Consider the following 25,233-nt stretch of genomic DNA (forward strand, 5'->3'; position numbering starts at 1 on the left):
CCAACCTGGTCCCAGCCAACCCTTCATGATGAGACCATCTGGGGACACTGGGACATGAGGCCATGAGGTTGGTATGGGTGCTGAGACCAGGTCTGAGAGGAGACCAGAGCAGAAGAGACCGTGCAAACTGAGGGGACCTCAGCACACATCATGCTGTAGGAGGAAGGGAAGGGCTGCGCTCGAGGGAGATGTCTCAAACACACCAGGGCATCCTCCCACTTCTCACTGACTGCAAAGGGAACCGGGGCTGACTTGATCACATGGAGACATCTCTGCTCTGGGGATTCAAGGGGTTGAGGTGAACCTCTGTGTCCATAAATAATTAACCCTTTTGGAAACCTGGCTCTGGTACAGTGGTCTTGGCAGACGAAGGATGGGCTGTGTGGAAAAGCAGGGGAGACGCTTGCTTTCTTCTGCTTTAGCTCTTGGTTTTGCTCCAGGTTCATGGCCAAGGAGGAGTCAAGTTCCAGAATTGGGCCAAGACCTATGGCTCCTCGCCGGAGCTGTACTTCCAGCCCACCTCAGTGGAGGAGATCCGGGAGGTAAGGAGGGTGTTTCCAGAAAACAACCTGTTAGAAAGGAAGAGGAGAAAAGGCCAGGAAGGGCTGCGGTGCTCCATCATGTTCGGTCAGAGAGGTCACAGATGGTGACAGTATGAGCCCTTCCCTTAGCCCCAGGAGATGGCCCATCCTACTGATCTGCACACATTCTCCAACACGTGTCAAACACCTAAAAGATGCAGAAAACCAGCACGCCTGGCCTCAGTTGGATGCTGTTCCTTGGGCATCAGCATCTGGCATCCTTCTGGGGTCCCCTGCCTGCCCCAGCTGCCATGCTGAGGTGTGGGAGTCCTGTGTCTCTTTTGTCAAGCCAGAGATGCCTCTGTCACCCTAGGGTGTCTCAGGTGGGCACCGCCTCTTTTGGGATCATAGAATCATAGAATGGTTCAGGTTGGAAGGAACCTTTAAAGGTCATCTGGTCCAACCCCCAAGGATGATCCCAAGGGCTGTCTTAAGAGGTGTCTGGGCTCCAAGGGTGGTTTTAACCCCAGATGATGGGTTATCCAAGTAAATGGATGTCAACCATGGGTGAGATTTTAGTTTGAGATGTCTCACAGTGCCTCTGGCACTGCCCTTAGCATGCAGCTTTGAGGGAGGTATTAGATGCTGAGGGCTGCCTGTTGTCTCTGCAGATCCTGGATATGGCCAGGCAGCGGGACAAGAGGGTGAAGGTGGTGGGAGGCGGCCACTCTCCTTCGGACATCGCCTGCACCGATGACTTCATGATCCAGATGGGGAAGATGAACAGGGTCCTCAAGGTGAGGCCGGCTTCTGGGAGGTGGCGTGGTGGCCCTGAAACGTGGTGGCACCCCTGCTCGTGTGGCCACCGAGGGCTGGGAGGCATTGCACCAACACTGCCATACCCAGGGTGGGAGGTGAAAGCATGGAGAGGCTTTTCTCTCCTCAACAGCCAGGAGTTTTCCCAAACCAGACCCTGAAATGCTGGTGCAAGCCTGGGGAATGCCTATTTTCCCGGTGTAAAAGCATCGCTTGTGCATTGGAAGCATATGGAGCAGCTATAAAAATGCAAACAGGTACTTAAAGGGGGCCTATAGGAAGGATGGGGACGATCTTTTTAGCAAGGCCTGTTGTGACAGGACAAGGAGTGATGGATTTACACTGAAGAAGAATAGATTTAGAGTGGATATAAGGAAGAAATTGTTTGCAATGAGGGTGGTGAGGCAGTGGCACAGGTTGCCCAGAGAGGTGGGAGATGCCCCATCCCTGGCAACATCCCAGGCCAGGTTGGACGGGGCTCTGAGCACCCTGCTCTGGTTGAAGCTGTCCCTGCTCACTGCAGGGGGTTGGGCTGGGTGACCTCTAAAGGTCCCTTCCCACCCAAACCATTCTGTGATTCTACAACGCCTTCTTCCATGACGCCTTCCTGGCATGTGTTCAGCAAGGGCTTACCCTCGGCACGTTGTCCTCCTCACAGCAGGGTCTGCGGGATGGGGAGGTACCTGGCAGGATCGCCTTTCGCCGCTCGCTTGACGCAAGCTTGCAAGGTGCCTTAGGCACAGCAGCCGGGCCAAGAACCGCTGGATGTTCGTGGTCCATGGTTTGTTCCTGCGTCAGGTGGGAAATCATCTCCCCATGGGAGATGGCTCCATTTGATGACACTGGGAAGGAAACAGCTTTTGCTGGTTGCCTCTGGATCATATCCTGAACAACTCTGGGAAAATGAGAGCTGCTGAGAGGGAGAGGTTTTTCCTGGGCTTTGCTTTGCATCCAGACCCCTGAGGTGCAGGGAGATACTGGGCTCTTACTGGGGCTGGTTATAAACAGTGAGAGAACTGACTCTGTGCACATGTGTATGTCATGTGTGCATACACATGGACGTGTGTGCATGCCTGTCGTGTGTGCATGCACACATATGCATGCATGTATGTGTGTGCATGCATACGTTTGTGCATATATATGCACGTGTCTGTGTGTGCACGTGTGGGTGTATGCGCGCAGCTGAAGACAAAAAATCCTGACTGTAGCAGCATATTCTGGGAGCTGGATCATTACTGGTAATTAACAGCAATAATTAATTAAGGAGTGGCTCCCTCCCTGACAGCTCTGTCTATCAGAAGAGGGATGAATAGCTCCAAAGGGTCATAAGCTGTCACAGAATCACAGAACCATAGAATTGTTTAGGTTGGAAAAGACCTTTAAGATCATCCAGTCCAACCATTAACCTACACTACCAAGTCCACACTAAACCAATCAAGGGTAGACTGGGCCATGTCCCCAAGTGCCACCTCTGCCCGTTTTTTTAACCCCTCCAGGGATGGGGACTCCCCCACCTCTCTGGGCAGCCTGGTCCAATGCTTGACCACCCTTCCCATGAAGAAATTTCTCCCAGTATCCAATCTAAACCTCCCCTGACGCAGCTTGAGCCCATTTCCTCTCGTCCTATCGCTTGTTCCTTGGGAGAAGAGCCCGACCCCCCTCCCTGCCCCCTCCTGCCAGGAGCTGCAGAGCGATCAGGTCTCCCCTCAGCCTCCTCTTCTCCAGGCTGAACACCCCCAGCTCCCTCAGCCGCTCCCCACCAGCCCTGTGCTCCAGACCCTTCCCCAGCTCCGTTGCCCTTCCCTGGACACGCTCCAGCACCCCAATGTCCTTCTTGGAGTGAGGGGCCCAAAACTGGACACAGCATTCCAGGTGCGGCCTCACCAGCGCCGAGCACAGGGGGACGATCCCTGCCCTGCTCCTGCTGGCCACACTATTCCTGATACAAGCCAGTATGCTGTTGGCCTCCTTGGCCACCTGGGCACACTGCTGGCTCACTGTCCTTCCACCAGAAGCTGGCTGAGCAAGGCAGGAGGGCAGAGCAGAGAGGTTTGCTGAAGGTGGAGCTTTGCTGCGGGGTGTCCCCTCCCTTGCATTGACCAACGCCTCAGAGAAGTTACGGGAGAGGTTACACACCCCTGGGACCGGGGAGAGCCGCGGGGAGCAGGGGCTGGACCAGGGGCAGGAACCAGTGGCACCACTGGGTTGGATGAGGTTTGGGTTGGAGGTCTGAGAGAGGCAGCAGCTCAGGATGGAGCCAGGCCCTCGTGGTACGCGGCTCTCCCGTATAGACGTTATCAACTCCATTGGTAAGAGCGGAGGTGTCTTCCTTGGAATGTTTCTCCTCCAAGCTGTGCGACCTTCCCCTCTCCCCTCCCATCCCATCCTTTGCAGGTGGACAAGCAGAAGCAGCAAGTGACAGTGGAAGGTGGGATTTTCCTCTCGGATCTGAACGTCGAGCTGAGCAAGCATGGGCTGGCCCTGGCCAAGTGAGTGGGACATGTGCATGGGGCTGTCCCTGGGTGTCTTCCAATTTGTCCATCCTTGCCCCAGGTCCAAGCGTTGGGGCATGGTAAAACAGGGATGTTTGAAGAGCTTTTACTGCAGAATAGGGTCATTTACTTCAGGATCTGGCTTCCACCAGGGTCCCGCAGACAGAGGTCAACCCCCCGCACGATGGAGTAGCTGATCCTACCTTGGAGCAGGAGGTTGAACAAGGGGAGCCTTTATCCCCATACCAACCCTATTATTCCCACTGCACCCACCAGGCTGGTGCTTTCCAAGTCACAAAGGAAAACTCTGTGCTCCCTGGCCCTAAAAAGAGGAGAGCACCCTTCCTAGGGATGCCTTGCGTGGGGCAGAGGCTGACAGCAGGCAGCTCCAGGCAAAGGAGGCTGATGGTAGATGAAATCAAGCTAGAAATGAGTTTTTGATGGCGAAAGGCAATTAGTCATTGGAATATCTTAGTGGGAGGCATAGGAGAATCTTTGCTCAGCGTTGCTTTGGGCTGTCTGGTGTCCCCAGAAGAGGAGGTGGAAGTGATGGGCTGGGGGTCCAGGGCAGTCCGGGGGCAGAGGGTGAGATGCCTTGAGCTGATCACAGCTGATCCCTTTGCCTCCAACACGCGTGGTTCTCCCTTGCAGAGAGTGTTTAGCCAAGGGCTTGGAGAGCGCCATGTTCAGATAGGGGTTTGCGAGGGAAATAGCCATGGAGAGCATTTCTCACACTCAGTCTCTCTCATTTGCTGACCTCAGGGAAGAAATCGCTCTTTAATTACAGCCTAGCTCAATATCTGCGTTCCTCAGTCAATAGAAGAGATCGGTTTGTCAGAGCCCTGGACAGATGGCCAATGGTGTGCATGGGGTGAGCAGGACTCCTTCATGGAGGAGGAATCCACCGATGGTTCCAATGGCCATAGAAACCATGTCTGGTTCAGGAGATCCCTGCTCCCCAGCTGTTGGAAGCTGGGGGAGTATTTGGGGGAAATGGCAGGAACAGCATGCTGTTTGCTTTGACCTTCTGCCATCTCCATGTGCCCGCATTGGCCATGGTTGGAGGGACGGACCTTGGCCTGCAGACCTCACGCTTGCTTCCAGCCACAGTGATATTTCTGGGGTAAACCCGTGTTCCTCTCCCCATGCTCTGACTGCATACGGGAGGGATGTCTCCACCCCAGTGACTCCCTCCAGGCTGATGGGGAGAGATGGGGACTTGTGAGATGGGACACAGCTGAGCTGACCATGGTGACCTGCGCTCACCAGCCGCCTCTTCCTCCCTGTCGACTATAGTGGTATCCTGATAGATACATCCATGGAGACATGCACACGTGGCCAACAAACCCAACCACTCGTTGCTGCAGGGTACCCAGTAGGGTGGAAAACCCTGCTCATTGGGGCAGGGGGCACATCCTGGGGGTCTCTGTGAAGGGTCTGCATGCAGTGTAGTGCCTGGCACGGTGGGCTGCGCCCCACACCGTGTCCCATGCACTCAGGTCCTTTGTCTGCCCCCAGCTTAGGAGCTGTTTCTGAGGTGGCAGCGGCCGGTGTGATCGGGACGGGGACACACAACACTGGGATCAAGCATGGCATCCTGCCCACCCAGGTGAGACACAAATCGGGAGCGTGTCGATGCATGGACACCAAAATCTTGAGGGCTTCAAGGGAGATGTCCCATCACTCGGTCTTGGTCTGGTACCCAGCCCTGGGGTAAGGAAGGAGCACGCTGTACTTAGCAAGGGGGGGTCCTGCCCTGCTGGGATGGGGCTGCTGTGGGGGACCCCCAAGTCCCCCATGCACAGTGGGACCTCCTCATCTGCCAGCCAAAACATGATCCAGCCCAAACTCCTCTGCCCCTGTGCTTTATGGTCTTACAATCCGATGAATAAGCTCTGTGCCAAAGGGAAAGTAGTTTTTCTTCTACTGGAGCCCCCCAAAACCAAATCTCTGCAGGGCCCAGGTCTATTTTTAACTAGGCAGTCATGAAAATCCTCCACTCCTAGCTCAAATCCTGTATGGTGATTCCACTGATGGTTATGGAGAAGTGATTTGGGGGAGTTTTACTTCTTTATTTGATGGCTTTTCCTAGCATCCCTGAGAGAGAGAAAGATCCTTTTATGTCACTACATCAAAGGTGGCAGGAGAGGGGCTGGTGGAGCCAAGCTCACCAGAAAGCACCCTGTGATGCCGGTCGTGGTAGAGGGCTCTCCCTGCTTAGCCCCTGGCCCTGAGGTTTGGGGTGGATGCAGGGGCTTGGCATGGAGATGGGACACATTGAACGCTCGCTGAGGCTTTGCTCCCCTCTTGGCAGGTCGTGGCACTCACACTGCTGACAGCCTCAGGGGAGATCCTGGAGTGCTCCGAGTCCATCAACGCGGACATCTTCCAGGCTGCCCGCCTGCACCTCGGCTGCCTGGGCGTCGTGCTCACGGTCACCTTCCAATGCGTGCCCCAGTTCCACCTGCATGAGGTGGTCTTCCCCTCCACCCTCACTGAGGTATGCTGTGGGCGATGCTTTCAAAGCCTTCTTGGGGATAAGCAAAGTTCTCGGTGAGGTGACGTGGTTGGAGGGAGATTGGGAAGTGGTTATGCTCCGGTAGAAAATCCCACAGGTGTGTGTAGGTTGCCCTCCTTGTGCATCTTCTTAGTGTACTTCACAGTGTCCTTTAAGCTGGGAACTTCTCCAGGGTGACAAAGGAGAGGAAGGAAAAGCCATGTTTCTTAGCAAATGCCACTTTAACTTCCCATGGGTGGGAACAGCATCTTCTGGAGCTGGAGAGGTGCAGGTAGTGGGGTGGGGAGGAGAGGTACTCGTGAGTGCCACCTCTGCGCCACGTTGGGCAGGTGGGTGGTGGGGACCTGCAGCAAGACGTGCGTTGCACCGTGCGGTTGATTTTCAGGAGCAAAGCAGGGTTTGGGGTGTAGCCCCTCATGTGGTTGCAAGCTGAGCCAGTGGCGTGGTGGGAAATGGGGGTGCTGAGTCCCCTTGTGCTGTGGGAAGACATTTGCTTCGTTCCCAGGGGTGCTGCATGGAGCAGAGGCGAGGGCTGAGCGTGCTCTGGCAGCTTCGCTGGCCACAAAACCTGGGAGAAGGCTGGATGGGGAAGCCCAGGGTGCTGTGAGTCTGCCATGAGGTGTTTTTCAGTCCTCGCAAAAAAGCAGGTGGGACCTCTGCACCTCACACTGGGACCCTCTGCAGCCACCCCTCTGCAGCCAACCTGGGGGAGCTGGGCAGAGGAGAGCTGCGGGGGAAAGAGATGAAAATCGTTTCCTTTATTTATTATTCCTGGTGGTTTTTGAGAACTGCAAGGCACCACCTCTGGGAGAAGTTGTGTCCGTTCCCAGCTGCTTTCAGCTCCACATCTGACCCAGGACAGCTCAGAGGTGTGAAGGTGACATGTTTTGAGCCCCTCAATACAAGAAAGACATTGAGGTGCTGGAGCGTGTTCAGAGAAGGGCAACAAGGCTGGGGAAGGGTCTGGAGCACAGGGCTGGTGGGGAGCGGCTGAGGGAGCTGGGGGTGTTCAGCCTGGAGAAGAGGAGGCTGAGGGGAGACCCTATCACTCTCTACAACTACCTGAAAGAAGGGTGTAGTGAGGTGGGGGTTGGTCTCTTCTCCCATGTAGTTAGTGATAGGACGAGAGGAAATGGGCTTAAGCTGCACCAGGGGAGGTTTAGGTTGGAAATTAGGAAAAATTTCTTTACGGAAAGGGTGGTCAGGCATTGGAACAGGCTGCCCAGAGAGGTGGTAGAGTCACCATCCCTGGAAGTGTTCAAAAAATGGGTAGATGTGGCACTTGGGGACATGGTTTAGTCTAGTCTACCCTTGATTGGTTTAGGTGGACTTGGTAGTGTAGGTTAATGGTTGGACTGGATGATCTTAAAGGTCTTTTCCAACCTAAATGATTCTATGATTCTATGATTCTATGAAACCTCACCTCTTTCATCATTGCCATGCTCACTCCTGAGCTGTTCCCAGGTTCCTCTTTTAAAACTGGTCCAGATTGATACAGATTTTTTTCATTTATCTAGTCTGAGATTGAAATAGCTGATTTTATTGTCCCCAACCAACCTCCGTGCAGTGGCTCATGACTGCAGGAGAAGGCTGGTGGCTTCCAGTGTCCTCAGGAACCTGCCAAAGACTTTCTGTGCTCACCCTGGGCTGCGGACAGTGGCCCTGAGCTGGGACCTGGCTGTGTCCTTCAGAGACATCCTCTGGGTCCTGGCAGGGGCGATGGGACCACTGCGCTGCTGTGGGAGGGCTGGCTGCCTGGCAGGCAGCAGGCAGGCAGGCATTGCTGCCGGCTCTCCTGGGCATGGTCCCCAGCTTGGAGAGGATGGGTTGGCATGGGGTACATTGCAAACCTGAGATCCAGGTGAGCAGAGGGGTCCTGTTCAGGAAAGACCTCCTGGCTGGGCTCGAGTTGGCTGGTTGGAGCTGCATGCCACCAGTGGGACCGAGGCAGGGGAGAAGAAAGTGAAAACGCTTCTCCTACTCTTCATGATTGCACCTCTGATTCAGATTTGGGGCTGGCAAGGTGCTTGCCCTCTGGAAGGACAGCCAATGCCCTCTTTAGGGAAGAGGCTGGACAGTGAGACCCCTGTCAGTGTCCCTGTGTCCTGGCCCCTCTGCAGCATCATCCTGGAACAGGCTGCCCAGAGAGGTGGGGGAGTCCCCAGCCCTGGAGGGGTTCAAAAAATGGGCAGAGGTGGCACTTGGGGACAAGGTTTAGTGGGTATGGGGGTGTTGGGTTGATGGTTGGGCTGGTGATCTTAGAGGTCCTTTCCAACCTTAGTGATTCCTGGTTTTACTTTCATTAAAAAATAATCCAGCCACCAAGCCAGGAAACATGAAATTGCTACTCTCCCCTTAATTGGTTTAGTGGTGGACTTGGCAGTGTTAGATTAATGGATGGACTGGATGCTCTTAAAGGTCTTTTCCACCCTCAATGATTCTATGATTCTATGATCCTCACATCTCAGCAGCAATTGTCCCCTGCCTGACTCAGCCCGGAGGTGACAGAAATCAGACCCCCTCCTGCAGCTGTGGTCTCTCTCTTGCGTACAACCCTGTGGGTTTTAAACTGTTCCCCCGCCTCGTGAGCAATGCCTGAGCCTCAGTGCAGGCAGGAACAAGCAAGGGGAAGAGCAGCCGCAGCGGTGGGGAGCTGCTCCGGGCTTGGACGCGTGCCTGGGCTGGGCAATGCCGGCAGTCCCACCGGAGCCAGGATGGAGGTTTGCCCGTAGCCATCAGCTTCATCTTCTCTGGGCTGCCTCCAAGCTGCTTCAGGACTGAGCGCAGAGGCTCCTGTGCAATTGAGTTAGAGATGCTGAAGGAGCCTGCAGGCATCAGCGCTTGCTTCTGGCCATGGGAAACGTCACCGTGAGATGGCTCAGCCAACGCCTCCACTCTATTTAACCCAGTGTTCATAGGCGCCAGCAGGTCAGCGGAGATTTGGTAACTCCAGGCATGCATGACTAAGCCTAATGCAGATTTAATGTTCCAGCTGGAGAAAATTGCCCTTGCTGGAAATTCTGGGCTGGTCTGATGAGCTGATGTGCTGCCTGGACTAAGCAAGAACAGGGAGAAGACTGTGTCTGCGCTGAGCCAGTGTCCCTGGAGGCAGGCGGTGCCTGGCTGGGTCCCGGAGGAGAGGAGCAGCATCCCGCAGGGCATGGCTGCTCCCACAAGCCGTGTGCTCTCCGAGGAAGTGCCGTCTCCCATCTCGTTGTCTCCTGCCGCTCGGCTAATGGAGAGCCTTGCTTTTTCCAGCGACAGATGGGCCACTTAAAATAGTCTGTGTGCGTCCTGTGCTTTTGATAATAACTTGGTCCTTTCTTGTGTGTGAGGTCTGGGTATTTTTTGGGATGGGGATCTCCATCTCCCAGTGTGAAGTTGGGTTTAACTCTCTTTTTGAGCTGAACTTGGGACAAACTGTGCCAGCAATGAGAAGGAGTGTGATGGGCGACGCATTTCAAGGGCCAGACAAAAAAAATCCCTTATCAGGATCCAACCCCAGAGCTGCATTTGCCTCATGTGATGGAAAACTCCCTTTTGACCAATTGTCATGTTGCTACTGGACTTGTCCCTCTCCGCCTTGCCAAAGGTCCAAATCACCCAGACTAAGGTGTGTGGTGCTAGTGACTGGCCCACCTGGGACATCCCCAAGAGAGGTGACTTTCTGAGGAGGGTTTCTGACCTGCTCTTTCATAGATCAGGATCTTGCATGACTCTGAAGGCTTCACATGCTGTCTCCTCCTTGACAAGTTCTGCTGTCCCACCATCCGTCCTCTCCCTGTCGTCCCATCTTCATGACCATGTCCCTCCTAAAGACCACATCTTGCATGTAGCCCATGAAAGGGCACTTGATCGGCCATGGAGAGGATGAGAAGTTTAGGTCCTTGTTCAGTACACGGCTGAGGCACTGGGGACAGCAGCCTGGGATGCTGGTACAGAGAGGCTCAGTGATGAAGAGTAGTTTCCTCCAGCCAAGCTTTCCATCCCCAGCAGGAACCAGGCTGAAACAGGCTGATTTCCCTCGAAAGAGGCATGAAATGTCCTTTTCTGGGGCAGTGCATCTCCTGGGCTTTACGAGCTTGGGTCTCCATGCGGTTTTGTGGCCAGTCGTGGGTGTGAGCTGGTTCCCTCAGAAAGCTTTTAGAAGGCCCCGTGGGCATTTCTACAGAGCGATTTGAAGGAATTCTTTCTGCTGGGAACACATCAAAACTGACTTTCCCTGTCTCTGCCATTATAAAAACTCCTTTTAACTGCTGGGTGCATTTCCTAGGACCCCCCCCCCCCGCCCTCATGGTGCTGGAAAGTTGGATGGAGCAAGCTGTTCCATCTGATGCTCGGACCTTCCATGGCTGGGACAGCCTGGCACAGCTGCCGTACCAGGATGTGACCTCCTGCCTTGAGCTGAGCGATTGTCCAGCTTGTCCCAGGTCTCCGGGATCATTGCTGGAGGCTGCAGCATTGCAGAGGCTAAAGCCTTCAGAGAAGGGGCCACCTGCAAGTTCAGAGACCTGGTGGCCTTCTAAATGCTGTGTGGACTCACTGCATTCACTGGCAGGAGTTAGATTTCTGGATGGGGAAACTGAGGCACAAAGTCCATCAGGAGGAAGAAATGGGTGGTGGTGGAAGGGAACCTCTCCAGGAGCTTGGATCTGCTTCAACCACTGATCATCTTTGTCCTCCTGGGAGGTCTGACATTCCCGCTGGAGCATCCTTGGCAGCATCCTCATCTGTTGTCTCATTTGGGTCTCCCAGGTCCAGTTCCAGCCCTGGCTAACGACAGCACAAGCCTTCGTTAAGTCGGGCTCATGAAAAATAAACAGTCCTTGGACAAAAGCGGCAAAATTTGTTGCAGGATTGATCAGAGCTGCAGCACTAGTAAAGCTCTGAGAAACGCTGTCCTTAATTTTTTAAGGACTGAATTATTCAGTGCCCCGTTGGGGTGGCTCGAACACCACCATGAATGTGCATTTATCGCGCTTTTGCAGTATCTTCTTCGTAAGCCCTGATCCAAAGCAACCCATGGGACCTTGTGCCGTGCCGTGGGCGGCTGGGCTGACCGGGGAGGTGGACAGAGAGGTCCGTGCACATTACCCGAGTCTGTTAGCGTGTCTGCCTGCCCGCTGCCACCCCCTAGGAGGATCTGTGCCAGAGAAATTGAGAGCTGGAGCATTTCAGGGTCTTATTTTTCCTGGGAGGTGGGAAGGGAAGACAGAGGAATAAGGGAAACCCGCCAAGACATTTCTCCAGCCTGCAGTGAATTCACTACCGGTGTTTGCAGTTGCAGAGGTGACGCATTTGCGTTCGATGGCTCAGAAGTACTTTTGCCTGTGAATTGCCTGTTTGACTCCTGAGCTGTGACTTCCCCGGTGTCCTGCAGAAGGGAGTTCCCTGCTTTAAATGCATTTAAATAAGTTTAAACGTGGTGGGAACCTGCCAGCTCCTTATGGCTTGGTCCTCACCCACCCTGCCAAACTGCTCAGACCTTCACTGCGTCCTCTAGCACCTTCCTCCGCCAAATTGCCAGGCGGAGTGTTGTTTTACACCTCCTAATCTGCCTTTTAGATAGGAAACTTAAGCTCACATGCAGGATAACCCTGCTGTCCTCAGCAGGGCAGGTAGCCCAGGCTGAGCTTTACCCTGCTCAGCACCATCTGTCTGGGCTATGCCCCCTGCACAGCTCAGCCCATCTTTCCCCGTTCCCTCGGGGCTGTTAGGAGGGTGAAACGAGAAGGCACTCTATAAATATTTATGCCGTTATCAATTCTCGGTCATCGCTGTTCCTCGCCTGCTTCCAGATCTCCGGTTTTCATGTCGAGTGGCCCAGCGAGGCGGAAGAGAATAATGGCAAGGGAGCAGGTCCCTTGAAATATTTAAGCCTCAGTTATCTAAGACATTGCAAATAATATATGTGTCAGAGGAGCCAGGCTTGGATTTGTGGTTATGTAAGATCTGCATGCTTTCTCTTCTGGCCTCGTGATTGTCTTTATCGCTGGGATAAACTCAGCTGCTCTAGTTGCTGATGGTGACCAGGAGCAAGGCATGGGACTCAGAGGGTTCATTGCACAGCTGAGGTCACCAGAGAGACCTGCAGAGCATCCCTGGATGGTGGTGGGGATGGCGTCAGCCTCCCCTTGCCCCAGACCTGCTGGGAGGCTGGTGAGGATGAGGATGGGTCAGACTCGGATATGATACTTCTTCCCCTGATCTTCGCAGCTCTAGGGCTTCCTGAGCTGGAGGTGGTTTGTATATATGTAATAAGGCAATGAGTTTCTCTTCCAGGAAGGTCTCTGATCTGCTTCTGAACCCATGGAAACTTTTAACCACCTGCAGACTTGCACAGCTTAGCGACCTGGTGGGTGAAGAACTGCTTCTTTTGGTCTGAGCCTACCACTTCCTAACCCTAACCTGGATCCTAACCCTGTGGGGGATGTCCCAGGCACCTGGGATGGATCCCTCAAGCCCAACTCCCTCAAGACCAGCCAGTACCCACCTTGCTGGGCCTGACCTCGTCCCTCCTAGCCAGAAATGTTGGGTTTGGCCTCAGGGCATGGAAGTGACTCTTCCAGCTGGTGCTCAGACATTGTCCCCGATGCGGTGGGACCCTGCCAGGCACAGGCAGCACGCAGGCAAAGGGGGAGGCTGAGCATCCCTCTCCTCTCCCAAAACGCGAGCTCTCCGTGCTCCCTGGCTCCCCTTCATTGCTCTGATGGACCTACGGGATGTGTGCTAGTGACTTCTTGTGCTTCATCCTCCGCAGCACTGTGGCCACATCTGCCGCTTGTCCCATCCTTGTCCTTTCCCTGCGGACCATCTGGAGCAACCAAACCCGCATTGCAGCTGGTGGGGTGCCTGACCCTCAGCTCGGTGAGGTCTTGAGGGTGTTTGCAAGCAAGAAAGCAAGTGGCTTCTTTTGACCCAGCCTTTATGAAGCAAAGGGATTTGTTCTGGGCTCCTGGGAGGGAAGCAAAGATGAGCAAAGTCCCCTGGGTCTCTGCATGCTCCAGGGTCATCTCAGTTGCGTGCGTTGGCCGCGTTACAGCGACAACATTTCCACCACCCGACCTCTGCCTCTGACTCCGGCACTCAGCCAGCAGACAACGTCCCCAAGGACTCCCGAAGCCAGCTCGCTCGCTGCCTTCAGCTCTTGCCTGCTGCGCTATAATTATCCTACAAAGTCGCAGGCTTATTTTCTTCAGACCGACATTCCTCTATCACAAGGATCAAAAGCGCACATTGAAAAGGTCGCCCCGCTAGCAATTTGCTTCTACGCTCAAACGCCGCGGCTGGAAGACAAACAGACATTGGCAGGATCACCTTGGGAAAGCTGCACCCTTCTTTTCCCCACTTGTTTCAGCTACTCAAGGCATTTGTTCCTAAACCAAACGAGGGAAAACATGGGGTCGTGGCTTTTGTCCTGCTTCTCCTTGCACAATTGTTAACTATTTCCAACATAAGAACTTCTCTGGCCAGAAAATAGGCTGTTTTGGGAACATCTTAGAGAGATTTTGTGGCTTTTTTGGGAGCTGCAGATGTGAAGATGAAGACAACAGCATTAGCATTAACTCTTACAGGAATACACTCTTTCACTTACAGGAATACACTCTTTGTCTTCCCATCCTCCCTGCTTTAACAGGACCACGGCATTATGGCAGTGTGACCCCGCAAAGACCCTCACCTTATGGCAGGATCACGGCAAGATGCTTGGTGCTAAAGCAGCCCAGCCTGGTGATTAATAGCTCATTAAGACAAATAACTCAAATGACCCAGCCGGAAAGGAGCGGCTTCACGGCTTCACGGCTTCACGGCTTCACAGTTGCCATGACCTCCCTGGGGTTATATCCGTGGGTCATTGCACCTTCTCCTCTGTCAAGCAAACTCCTCGAGGCAAAGCTGCTGGGTTTTTAAGCCATTCTGCAAAGCTATGGGAGATCTCTGCAGGAGGAGCAGGGGGTGGCTGTTTGCAAGAGGGAGAGGGGCTGGCCCGGCTGAGGGGCACAGGGTCCCTCTACCCTTGCACACACAGGCAGGGAGAGGGGACGAGGGCTGAAGGGTCTTCTTGTTTCTGCGGGTGCTGCTGTGTCAGGCAGCGGGGTTTCCTCCAAGTAGCCTTGGGACAAGACCCCGGTGGCTCCGGGAACAGGCTGAGTATGTCCTGGGGCTGTGGTCACCCCTTCGAGCCCCATCACCTGCATGGTCCTGCCTGTCCCCTGCCCGCTCAGACTCCCCATGCTTTGCTGTCCTCGGCTGCGGGCAGGCAGCTCATCCGAGGGAGCTGCCTTTCTTAAAGCTCGTTTTTGCATCTTTATGAGTAATTTGGCAATTCGACTTTTGAAGCGCGGGGATGTCTCTGGGACAGGGCCATGTAGCACATCCCGGCTCCATCCCCTGTTGTATCCCGGCTCCATGCCCTGTTGCATCCCGGCTCCATGCCCTGTTGCAGCGGCGCTCCAGAGCTGCAAAGGGATGTGCTGCCAAGGTGTGAAAGCTGGGGAGGGCATCCCTGACGCTGGACCAGGAGGTGGATTTCAGTAGCCCCCAGCATGCCCCGCTGTATGGCTTATGGCTGGAAGGGACCCTCCAGCCCTGGCTGCGCTGCTCAACCCTGGGAATGGCTGATGGAGCAGTTTGGGAGCTGCAGAGGTGCGATTGCAGGAGGATGCGGGGTCTGAGCTCGGGTGTGTGCCAGATGCAGCCCCAGCAGCATCTGCAGGATGGGAAGCTCTGCCATGGCTGAGGCAGAGGAGATGATGGGTATGCTCAGTTCCCTTCCCCAGATGTTGGGTCCGTGGTCTCTATTAGCCCCTTGGTGCTTGGCTGGGCTGTACTGACCCCCCTCCAACCCAAGGCTTGCCAAGACTCTGCAGATGGACTCCTTGGACCTTCCCCAGCATTCCTGGGAGTCCTCCGAGATGCCTCCAAGACCTGCTCCCAGGATCCCTGCTCCACGGAGGGGGACAGTCACCAACCATCCCCCATTTCTCTGGTTGTTGCAGGTCCTCGATCACCTTGATGACCACCTGAAGAGATCCCAGTACTTCCGATTCCTGTGGTTCCCTCACAGCGAGAACGTCAGCGTCATCTACCAGGACCCCACCAACAAGGCAGGTCCCACCGGGCTCCATGCAGGAAGGGAGAAGGGCCCGTGCACGAAGCTGGGTGCCCTCCCAGAGCTGGCATTTTAGGATGGGCTTGCAGTGCAAGGGCTGCCAGAGGGGCTGATCAGGGAAACAGCATTTTGGGGCTGGGCTGGGCTGGGCTCTCCCCCTCCATGGTCTGGGGGTCCTGGGACACGGATGCAGCTGGGGCTGTCCAAGCTCTCAGCATCCTCATGACAAAGCCCAGTCTCTTCCTGGGACTGGATATGGCCCTGTTTCATCATGGGAGAGAGTCCTGGGGTGCCTTTCTCCAAATCTCCACTCCCAGATCGGTCCTGGTCCAGGCATGTGCTCCCACCTTCATGCCCACTGGCAAGAAAGCTGCAAACCCTGCTAGACCCTAACTACCGTCATCTTCCTCTGCTTGGCTTTGCAGCCCCCCTCTTCCTCCGCCAGCTGGTTGTGGGATTATGCTGTTGGCTACTATTTGCTGGAGTTTCTGCTCTGGATCAGGTAGGAGCATGCTCTGGGCAGCAGTTGGGGACAAATGGTGTCGGGGAGGTTTATCCTCATCCAGCTCTGTTTTCTGCATCCCTACATTGAAACCTGTGCTGCTTTGCTGGGAGTCCTAGGGAAGATGGCAAGGGAGGATTGTGACACACATCCCTGGGGAAGAAGGAGATGCTTGTTCTCCTCCAAGCAAGATCCTGTGCAGGAAGAGCGGGTTTGGTCTGGGATTGATGTCTGGGGCTGCACTGCCCTCTCGTGTGCACAGAGATGGAGCAGCGTGCCGAGGCGACGTGGGTTCACAACAGCGAAGGAGCTTTTTGGGGGGCAGCATTGACTGTGAGCATGTCCCGAGCACCAGGGTGGAGAGAGAAGATCCAGCCAGGTCGTGGAGGCTAGGCTGGGAAGCAGTGGTGGCACGGGATAGCTGGGCTGGGCTCCATGAAGAGGGAGAAGAGGGACTGTGGCCACCTAGGACTCTGCTGAGGGGTCCACCCTGTCACTCCACCCTGTCCCCAGTAGCTCTCGGTCCCCCAGTGTGAGGATGCCCAGTGCACAGCCTGGGAGGCACTGAGGTCTCAAGGGGGAGGGAAGGTGATGACCGAGCACCCCTTTCCTAGCTTGCAACAAGAGGAGGGATCTGAGGTCAAGGGTGCAAGGTCCAAGATCAGGTTGGGTGAGCACAGCTGAGCTCCCGGCAGGGCTGCAGGACCCCAATGGGCTCCAGCACCCTTGGGGGATTGCAGCTTTGCTGCTTTGCTTGTAGCCCCTTGAGAGGGCACCCCCTTGCCCAGCATCCCTGACTGTGGCTTGTGGCACCCCAGCTCACAGCCTGCCCTTGGCAAATCCCTGGGCAGCGGCTCTGGGGTCAGGTCTCACCTCCTGCTCTCTCCCCTGCAGCACCTTCATGCCCAGCTTGGTGTGCTGGATCAACCGCTTCTTCTTCTGGCTCCTCTTCAGCTCCCGGGTGGAGAATATTGCCATCAGCTACAAGATCTTCAACTACGAGTGTCGCTTCAAGCAGCATGTTCAAGACTGGGCCATCCCCATGTAAATGGCTCTGCAGACCCTCCCCATCCATCCCCAGCCGAGCTCCGTGCCCAAACCACATGCCATCCCCTGCCTGTGCTCTGCCTCAGCCCAGGCTGCCTGGATCGGGAGCAAAGCCGTGGAGAAAGGGACCTGGCTAGGAGGCACAATTCCTACCTGCAAGCTTAGCATGGGGACCCTTCTTCATCCCTGTCCTGGGATACCAAATCCATGCCACACCATGTCTTGGGGCTTTGTGAGCCCAAAGCAATGGGAGGGATGTGCTGGGACATGCCAAGCCATTCCCTGAATTAGCATGGGGCCAGGGACGGAGCTGTGGGGATGTGGGTTCAACCCTGAAGGGAGCTGGTTGTGGCCGTGCTGGCATTAACTGGGGCTGGGGGCTTCCCCTGGGCAGTGAGAAGACAAAGGAAGCCTTGCTGGAGCTGAAAGCCGCCTTGGAGAACAACCCCAAGATGGTGGCTCACTACCCCGTGGAGGTGCGCTTTGCTCGGGGGGACGAGATCTGGCTGAGTCCCTGCTTCCAGCGAGACAGCTGCTACATGAACATCATCATGTACAGGTGAGCCATTTCCCCTCTCCATCCCCCTCTCCTCTTCCTCCCTGGCTCAGTGTCCTGGTGCACCAGGAGCCATGCCCAGAGACCCAGCAGCAGCAAATACACAGACACACTGACACCAGCTCTCAGCTGGCACTGGAGAGCTGGATCGAACGAGCCCCTGCACCTTTGGCCACTCACCCCACTCAGACATTCACAGGCACCAAGCTGGAAGGGATGGGGTGGCCTTGGAGCACCCTAGAGCCACCCACCCCTGTTTCCTGAGGATGTTGTCCTACAGGAGGGTCCACTGGCCAAGTGGCGGTGGCATGCTGGTTCCCAGAGGGTTTCCATCCCCCACTGTTGGTCAAAGAGCCCATGATCATAGAATCATAGAATCATTTAGGTTGGAAAAGACCTTTAAGATCAGCCAGTCCAACCATTAACCCAACACTACCAAGTCCACACTAAACCAATTCAGGGGAGAAGAAGAATTTCATTTTTCCTGGCTTGGTGGCTGGATTATTTTTTAATGAAAGTAAAACCAGGAATCATTCAGGTTGGAAAGGCCCTCTAAGATCATCAGCCCAACCATCAACCCAACACCCCCATGCCCACTAAACCATGGCCCCAGGTGCCACCTCTGCCCGTTTTTTGAACCCCTCCAGGGCTGGGGACTCCCCCACCTCTCTGGACAGCCTGTTCCAATGCTTGACCACTCTTCCCCTGAAGAACTTTTTCCTAATATCCAATCTAAACCTCCCCTGATGCAGCTTGAAGCCATTTCCTCTTGTCCTAAATGATGGATCCCTGGGGTTGTCCTTCTCCCCAGGCGGGGGTTTCTCAGGGAGGTTTCTTGGGTGTGCAAATCCCCCCACAGCCCCTGCTAATGCCATCCCTACCCAACCCCCCACCAGGCCCTACGGGAAGAACGTCCCCCGCCTCAACTACTGGCTGACATACGAGGGCATCATGAAGAAGCATGGTGGGAGACCACACTGGGCAAAGGTACCGATGGCCCCACTCCTCTGGGAGGAGAGGGTCCCTTCCCCTTCTCCATCACCGTTCTTCATCAGAGGGTGGGTTTGCAGTTGAGTGGGGGTCAGGGAAGGGCAGAGATTGGTGATTGGTGCCTCGAGGACATGGTGTTCCCCTGTTTGCTACCCACCGTGGGCATGTAGATAAGGGGATGGAGGTCCCACCACTTCTGCAGGGGCTTCCCACAGCACGTGGTGGTGGTGGTTCATCCCCAGTGATGGGCAGCCCCCCGGGCACTTTCTCTTCTGCAGGCCCACAGCTGCACCCGGAAGGACTTTGAGAAGATGTACCCAGCCTTCCCCAAATTCTGCTCTGTCCGGGAGAAGCTGGACCCCACGGGGATCTTCCTGAACACCTACCTGGAAAAGGTGTTTTACTGACGGGCATAATGTGGGGGATGGAGGAAAAATCAGCCATCACCCCCAGTTCCTGGGACACCCCAAAGCTCATGGTCGTCCATGGTCCCAAGGTGCTGCACCCCCAGCTCTGCTCTCATCTGTCGCGACAGCAGGCAGCAAGGGCTGGCCCCACGGACAGGGGCGTGCTCTGATCTCGATGCTATCAAGACTCTGCGGTGCCTGGAAATCTCTCCTGGAAACCAGCAGCTCAGGAGGGACCATGTCCCTGTTCCCCCGAGACCTGTACAGCCCCAAGTGCCTCCTGTCCAAACCAACATCTCAATAAAGACCTTTCTTTGAGCAGACCTTATCCAAGCCTCTGCTTTCAGCCTGGGCATGTGTCCGATGGAGGTGCCCAGCCCTGGGGACCAGGGAAGGGGCTTGGTGTCCTTGTACAGCCCCACCGTGGGGGTCAGGGCTGAGGATGGAGACCAGAGCCCATTGCACAGCCTGCGGCTGGTGCCATCTGCATCCTTGAGCTCAGGCCAGCTCCCCTCTCAGAGGCACGCAGGCAGATTTTGGGAGGAAGAGGCTGCCTGCCAGCTCCAGCGCAGCCTGGCTCGTGTTGGTGTAAGGGAAGCCATGCATGAGCAGATGGGCTGTGTCCTCTCCCAGGTGGGACCACAGCTGCCCCACACTGCCCAAACCTGCAGGAGATGCTCCTCAGGATCCAGCGGGGTGATGCCCGTGCTCCTGTCCCTCCTCCTAAAAACTGTCCCTGCTAGACCGACCTGACCGGCACCAGTTCGAGCCCTACTCACATTGCCAAGAGATGGGGAAGAGGACACAGGTTTCTTGCGAGGAGCAGCAGGATTCCTCAGGATGGCCAGGACAGGTGGACAGCAAGTGGACAGTGCTTTTAGACAGACACTGTCCCAGCACCATGCAGCCTCCCTGCCCTGCAGGGTCATATAGGAAGCAAGTGCAAGATTTTATGGGAGAGGAGAGTGACGCTTATCCCCAAAACTTGTGACACTGGTTGGTTTGACCCTCTCCCACTCACTCCCATGGTTTCCCCATGTGTCCTCTCCCCACAGCTTCACAGTCACCATGGCCTGGGTGTCTGGTGGCATGGCCAGGATGGCTGGTGTGCACAACAGAGGATGAGGGGCACTGGCAATGATGTCTCTGGGGTTGCTCTTGAAGGACGAAGACAACCCATTCATGGGCAGATGTGCTTTGACTTCTAGAGCCGTCGGCTAGCACCAGGGTGGCTATGCCGTAGTTCATGCATCTTACTGAGCTCAGGTCACTCAAGGCAAGATGCTGGAGTCATGTCCAAGGTCAGCTAACAACCCTGGTGTTCTGGCTGTTTCCAAGCAAACAGGTTGAGGAACACGGGAGGAAGGTTTCAGCAAATTCCCGGGTATCACTGGTGGTGCCCAGGAGCATCAGGGATGAGACAACAGGGAGATGCTGGAAAAAGTGCGTCATCTCAGGGTAAAAAAATAGGCATGGTGGCTCTTCCATGTGACAGGTCTGGTGGTTTCTCCCAAAAGCTGCCTGTTCGCTGAGGTTTTACCAGGTTTCCAGCCCTTGGAGCCAGGTGGGGTGTAAGCACTGAAATTCTGGTTTCTAGCTCTCAAATTTATACAAGATCTTGAAAGCACAGCCTGAGGGCAACTTAGAGACGAAGGTCGGTTGGTTTTTGAGAAGATAGTTAAAAAGGAAGTGGGTGAAGATTCAAATGAGTGAGATGGCCGCCTTCCCGGGAGGAGGGTTTTACATGGCCTCAGATTTTGCTGCACTTTCATTTCTGCTGTGAAAGAGGAGTTTCCGACAACTCTACAGATCTGAAGCTAAGAGGTTGTATAAGCATACATAAATTTCCATTTCTTTTGTAATGGACTTCTTTTGTGGTAACGCTTCTTCCTATGTAGTTGATATTTGAATGACTGTAGTTTGTCTAAATAACATGCTCTCTGATTTTAGCCTGATTAGCTAACACTGTATTTATTGACAGTAACTTCTGGGAAGATTTCTTTCCAAGGAAAAGGTTTAAGTCTCTCGGCACCTCTGTTGCAAATTGTTGGACTTGGTTTTCTTAGAGAAAATTTTGTCTGATTAAATCCAAGAAACTCCTTGAACTCTTGGAAAATTAAACTGGCGTCGTTGTCTCAAAACTCACGCTTTCAACCAAGGGTGCACGGCATCAAGTGTTTAGCTTGGTGGTGTAAAAAGGCAGATGCTATTTTATATTTTCTCTGCAAATTCTTTCAGGATTTTCTCTGCATAATCATTTTGCTGGAGTATCCACAGGCTCTACATGAAGCATATTAGGTGAAAAAAATGCCAATCAAAATCACCAAAAAAAAGGTGCATGGTATAAAAGAGCAAATATAATCCTAATCCTAATTATATTTGCTCTTTCATACTTTTTTTTTAAAAGTCCAGGTTTAAAGTGATAGTTATCTGTTATCTCTAGGACTACTGTGATTAGCAGCACACGTAAGGGTAGCAATGTATCCAGGATGTGACAATCATAGAATCATAGAATCATTTAGGTTGGAAAAGACCTTTAAGATCATCAAGTCCAACCGTTAACCTAACACTGCCAAGTCCACCACTAAACCATGTCCCTAAGCACCACATCTACATATCTTTTAAATACCCCCAGGGCTGGGGACTCCACCACTTCCCTGGGCAGCCTGTTCCAGTGCTTGACAACCCTTTCAGTGAAGAAATTTCTCCTAATATCCAATCGAAATCTCCCCTGATGCAACTTGAGGTCATTTCCTCTCATCCTATCGCTTGTTCCTTGGGAGAAGAGACCAACACGCACCACCGTCTTGCCTTATCTAGTTGCAAGGAAGTATCTGTTTAAAAGTAAATTTTACATCTGCTGTTGAGTCTGTCTCATCGGTCTCCACGTCTCTAGCAAGTCTCTGTCTTCTCCCACTCTCGTGCATTAAGTCATGCACCCACCAGTGGAGCTGACCCTATTCCTAAGGACACCTCAAGGTTAAGCCATGGTGTCCTGCGAAGAAGCCAGAAACATAAAACCTTGTAAAAGTCCTGCTGTGACCCTGGAGGAGGTAGCGGTGATGTCCTTCTCAAATCAAGGCAGTGAAGAACGTGACTATGCTCTTCTCTCCCCTTTGGGAGGATCTTGCAATACTTTCTTTTCCTGGAGCCACCACTTTCTGATCTTCATACAGCCCAGTTTCCAGTAAAGGATAACACCCCACCACCTGCTTAAGGTCACCCCTGGTTTGGCATTAGTCTGTTAGGATGGTCAGACGAAGACTCAGAAAATGAGGTGAGTTCAGCGAGATCCTGCCCCACATCCTCTGTCACCATGAACATCGCTGGGAGCAAGTCCTGTAATTCTGCACCTGATGCATGGTGGTACACCTGATGGAGGGGAGAACCAGGTAGTCACTCTTAGCATCTCCTCTCTGTCAAGGGATGCTGAGATCGTGGCCACCTCCTCCAGCAGCCCCAGCCCAGGATCCACCTGCCCAGCCGCTGGAGCCCAGCCCAGTGCCCAGGGACCCGGTGTCTCTGTCCCGATGGAGGGACACTGCTGCTGCTGCTGCTGCTGCTGCTTTCCCATTTGCGGGGTCAACCAGCAACAAAGCTGAGCCCGTGTCCCAGAGACACACACACAGGACACCCTCCAGGTTCGCAGGCACATGCACATTCACGGGTGCCTTGAGCACTGACACGGCCCTTCCGTCCCCCCAGCACCCCTACCCAGATCCCCGTGTCCTCGATTCGACAGCAGGTCCAGCTCGGTGCTTGCTGCAAACATGCAGCACCCACATACTCGTCCCATGGGCACCCCACACTCGTGGGTCCGCAGGGGTACCAGCAGAGACCCCCCACCTGCCTGATACCCATGCCCAGACCTGAGGCCATCCTGCTCGCTGGCTGGTTTGGCTTGCAGTTTGCTGGTGAATTCACACGCACACCCCACGTGCACCAGGATTGGGAGGGATACGGACACCGGGACTAGGGGGATGCAGACACCGGGACCTGGGGGATACAGACACCAGGATTGGGGGGATACAGGCACTCTGCTCCCCAGCATCTGGCACAGGGCACCCACGGTCCCACTCCAGCCACCAGCACGGGGCCCCTCACTCACCTCATTCACACTGGTTCCCCCCAGGAGCTGGTTTTTGGGACACACATCATTCCTGCCCCTGTGGCTGGAGGTTAAAGACTCTCATTTGCTCCAGTTGCTGCACTGGGACCCCACTGGCTCCAGAATCTGACAGCATGGTCCAGGGGGACCCAAACCCCTGGCCTGACTCCAGTAGCTGGCCCCAATCCCACTCACACACACAGAGGTCTCACCAGTAAGTGGCACTGGGTCCTTGCAGCACACGCTCACACAGCACAGAGGATGAGATTTAGGGCTTGGGCTGCGAAGGCATCTTCCATGCTTGGCATAAAAGGGGGATTTAACACAAGCTGAGGCAAAAAAAGGGAGCTTTTGTGTCTCTCATGTAGCTTTCTGTGCAGAATGGCAGAAGTTATTCTTGCAGACAGACTTCATCATCAGGGAGACTGAAAAAGTCATCCTCCAGAAGAAAGCAGAAATCTACCACTCCCTTACCACCTCCAGTCAAAATGACCTGCTGCCATGCTATGAAGGTATGACCAGTCGCCTCATCTTTTCATCACTTTGTACTGAAGGTTCTTTTGATTTTTACAGAATAACACCAATATAGGCTCAGAAGAAGAGTCCAGGCTTGCAATCTGCCTGTTGAAAGGCTGGGAAGAAATCCACAGGGCAAAAGGATTGCTTGGTCATCAACTCAGAGAGATTTCTGAATCCAGAGTAGATCATGCTCAAATACAGAAAATTAGCTGCCTGTTTTACTCTAATTCGCTAATTCTTGTAAACTACGGATTTTTTGTCTAGAATTAATTCACTGTTATTTGTCTATCTTTGAAGCACATCCTTCATGTCTCCTTTAGCATCCTAAAGTAATAAGCTCATGAATTTGTTACTGCTTTCCTTTCCCATCAGTAGGTGGCATACTCAGAAAATGAAAAAGTTAAAAACCCAGAATCCAGAAGTCACTCACGTTTGCTTTAGGAAGACACCTTAATTACTTGATTAGTTAATTCTGAAAATAGGTTGCTGGGCCAGTTAGCCAAGTCTAAGCAGGAAAGTGTCCTGGAGGTGGGTCACCTCCAATACAGCAACGTATAGCACTGCATTTTCGTTTCCCAACACACACTACTGGCCCTCCTCCCCATGGGCATCTTGGGTGTGGACCACTTTACTAACAGATACTGCCAGGCAAAGTGGAGTACAAGCCTACAAGAGGATGGAAACCATCCTTAGCAAGGTTATAAAGAGAGAGTTGGAAAAGGCAATGTTTGAAAAAGCACAGGCGAGCGTGAGAAGGCACTTCAGGGACCTGAAGGTAAGTTGTGCACCTTCTTGTTCCTTGGGAACCTCTCTACAGCCATGGGCAGTGTTTGGGGGTAGAGGACAATGTCTCAAAAAAAGATCTGGCAAAAACGTGTGTGATACTGTGAAGGCATCTCCTTGCGAGATGGTTGGCATCAGGTGGCTCTCACATACACTGGGAGGCCACCGCTGGCATTGCTTTTGTGGCAGGAATCATCTCCAGTGGTGCCCAGAAGCGTTATTAATGTCATTAATCCATTACGGCGCTCACCAGTGTTGCCCCAACTTAGCTCAAGGCCCTGATGTGGGTCTGAGCCCCGTACCTGAGGGTCTGCCCACAAACATCTAACTTGACCAGCAGCTGTCATGAATAATTGCCACCTACAACACTCCTATCCTCAAATTAATAATGATTTGGGCTTTCGAGTAGCTCAAAGCTGCTACCTCTGCGTCTGAGAGCCCTGTCCCCTGCTTACGTGCTTGGACATGTGATGGCTGCAGGTGGAGATCATCAAGAAGATGGAGAAGGACTTCTCTCACGTGCTCAGCCTCACCTTTTGCCCATGGGACCAACTCAGCAGCAAGCTGCCAGATATGGTCCTGGTGCACCAGCTCTCATGCAAGTCGCCTTTCTCTTGCCGTGCTCCAATTTCCAAACCTTAAACACCAGAGAACCAAACCCCACAGGAGAAATGAACTCAGTGAGTATGGTGGATCGTTTCAGGAGCAAGGAAAGGTGACATTTACCATGAACCAGATGTCTTAATGGACTCCTCTTTTTTTTTTTTCAGACTTGCAGAATGAGTTCTTCTTCATCCACACCATTCACGAGAACCTGCATTCAGCCAGAGATGCTTCGAGTGCTGCGGGGATCGTCTCAGATGAT

The 25,233-nt window shown here is 53.9% G+C and overlaps 1 protein-coding gene across 1 annotated transcript; it reads left to right on the plus strand.

The window, feature by feature from the left end:
* Positions 1-62: 62 nt before the first annotated feature.
* LOC104037026 (L-gulonolactone oxidase-like) lies at positions 63-18,958 on the plus strand. Its single transcript, XM_009490824.2, has 12 exons — positions 63-71; positions 441-542; positions 1,193-1,318; positions 3,732-3,826; positions 5,348-5,438; positions 6,144-6,329; positions 15,344-15,451; positions 15,882-15,958; positions 16,853-17,002; positions 17,400-17,564; positions 18,458-18,548; positions 18,830-18,958. Exons 1-12 carry the CDS (start codon positions 63-65, stop codon positions 18,956-18,958), a joined length of 1,329 nt encoding a protein of 442 aa, XP_009489099.2.
* The last annotated feature ends 6,275 nt before the right edge of the window (positions 18,959-25,233 follow it).

Source organism: Pelecanus crispus, chromosome 3 (genome assembly GCF_030463565.1).
Source record: "Pelecanus crispus isolate bPelCri1 chromosome 3, bPelCri1.pri, whole genome shotgun sequence".
NCBI lineage: Eukaryota > Metazoa > Chordata > Aves > Pelecaniformes > Pelecanidae > Pelecanus > Pelecanus crispus.

Excerpts from the sequence above, each read along its gene's own strand:
- LOC104037026 (XM_009490824.2), top strand. Across the intron at positions 5,439-6,143 it reads ATGGCATCCTGCCCACCCAG|GTCGTGGCACTCACACTGCT; the intron begins GTGAGACACAAA and ends CCCTCTTGGCAG. Across the intron at positions 17,003-17,399 it reads CAAGACTGGGCCATCCCCAT|TGAGAAGACAAAGGAAGCCT; the intron begins GTAAATGGCTCT and ends TCCCCTGGGCAG.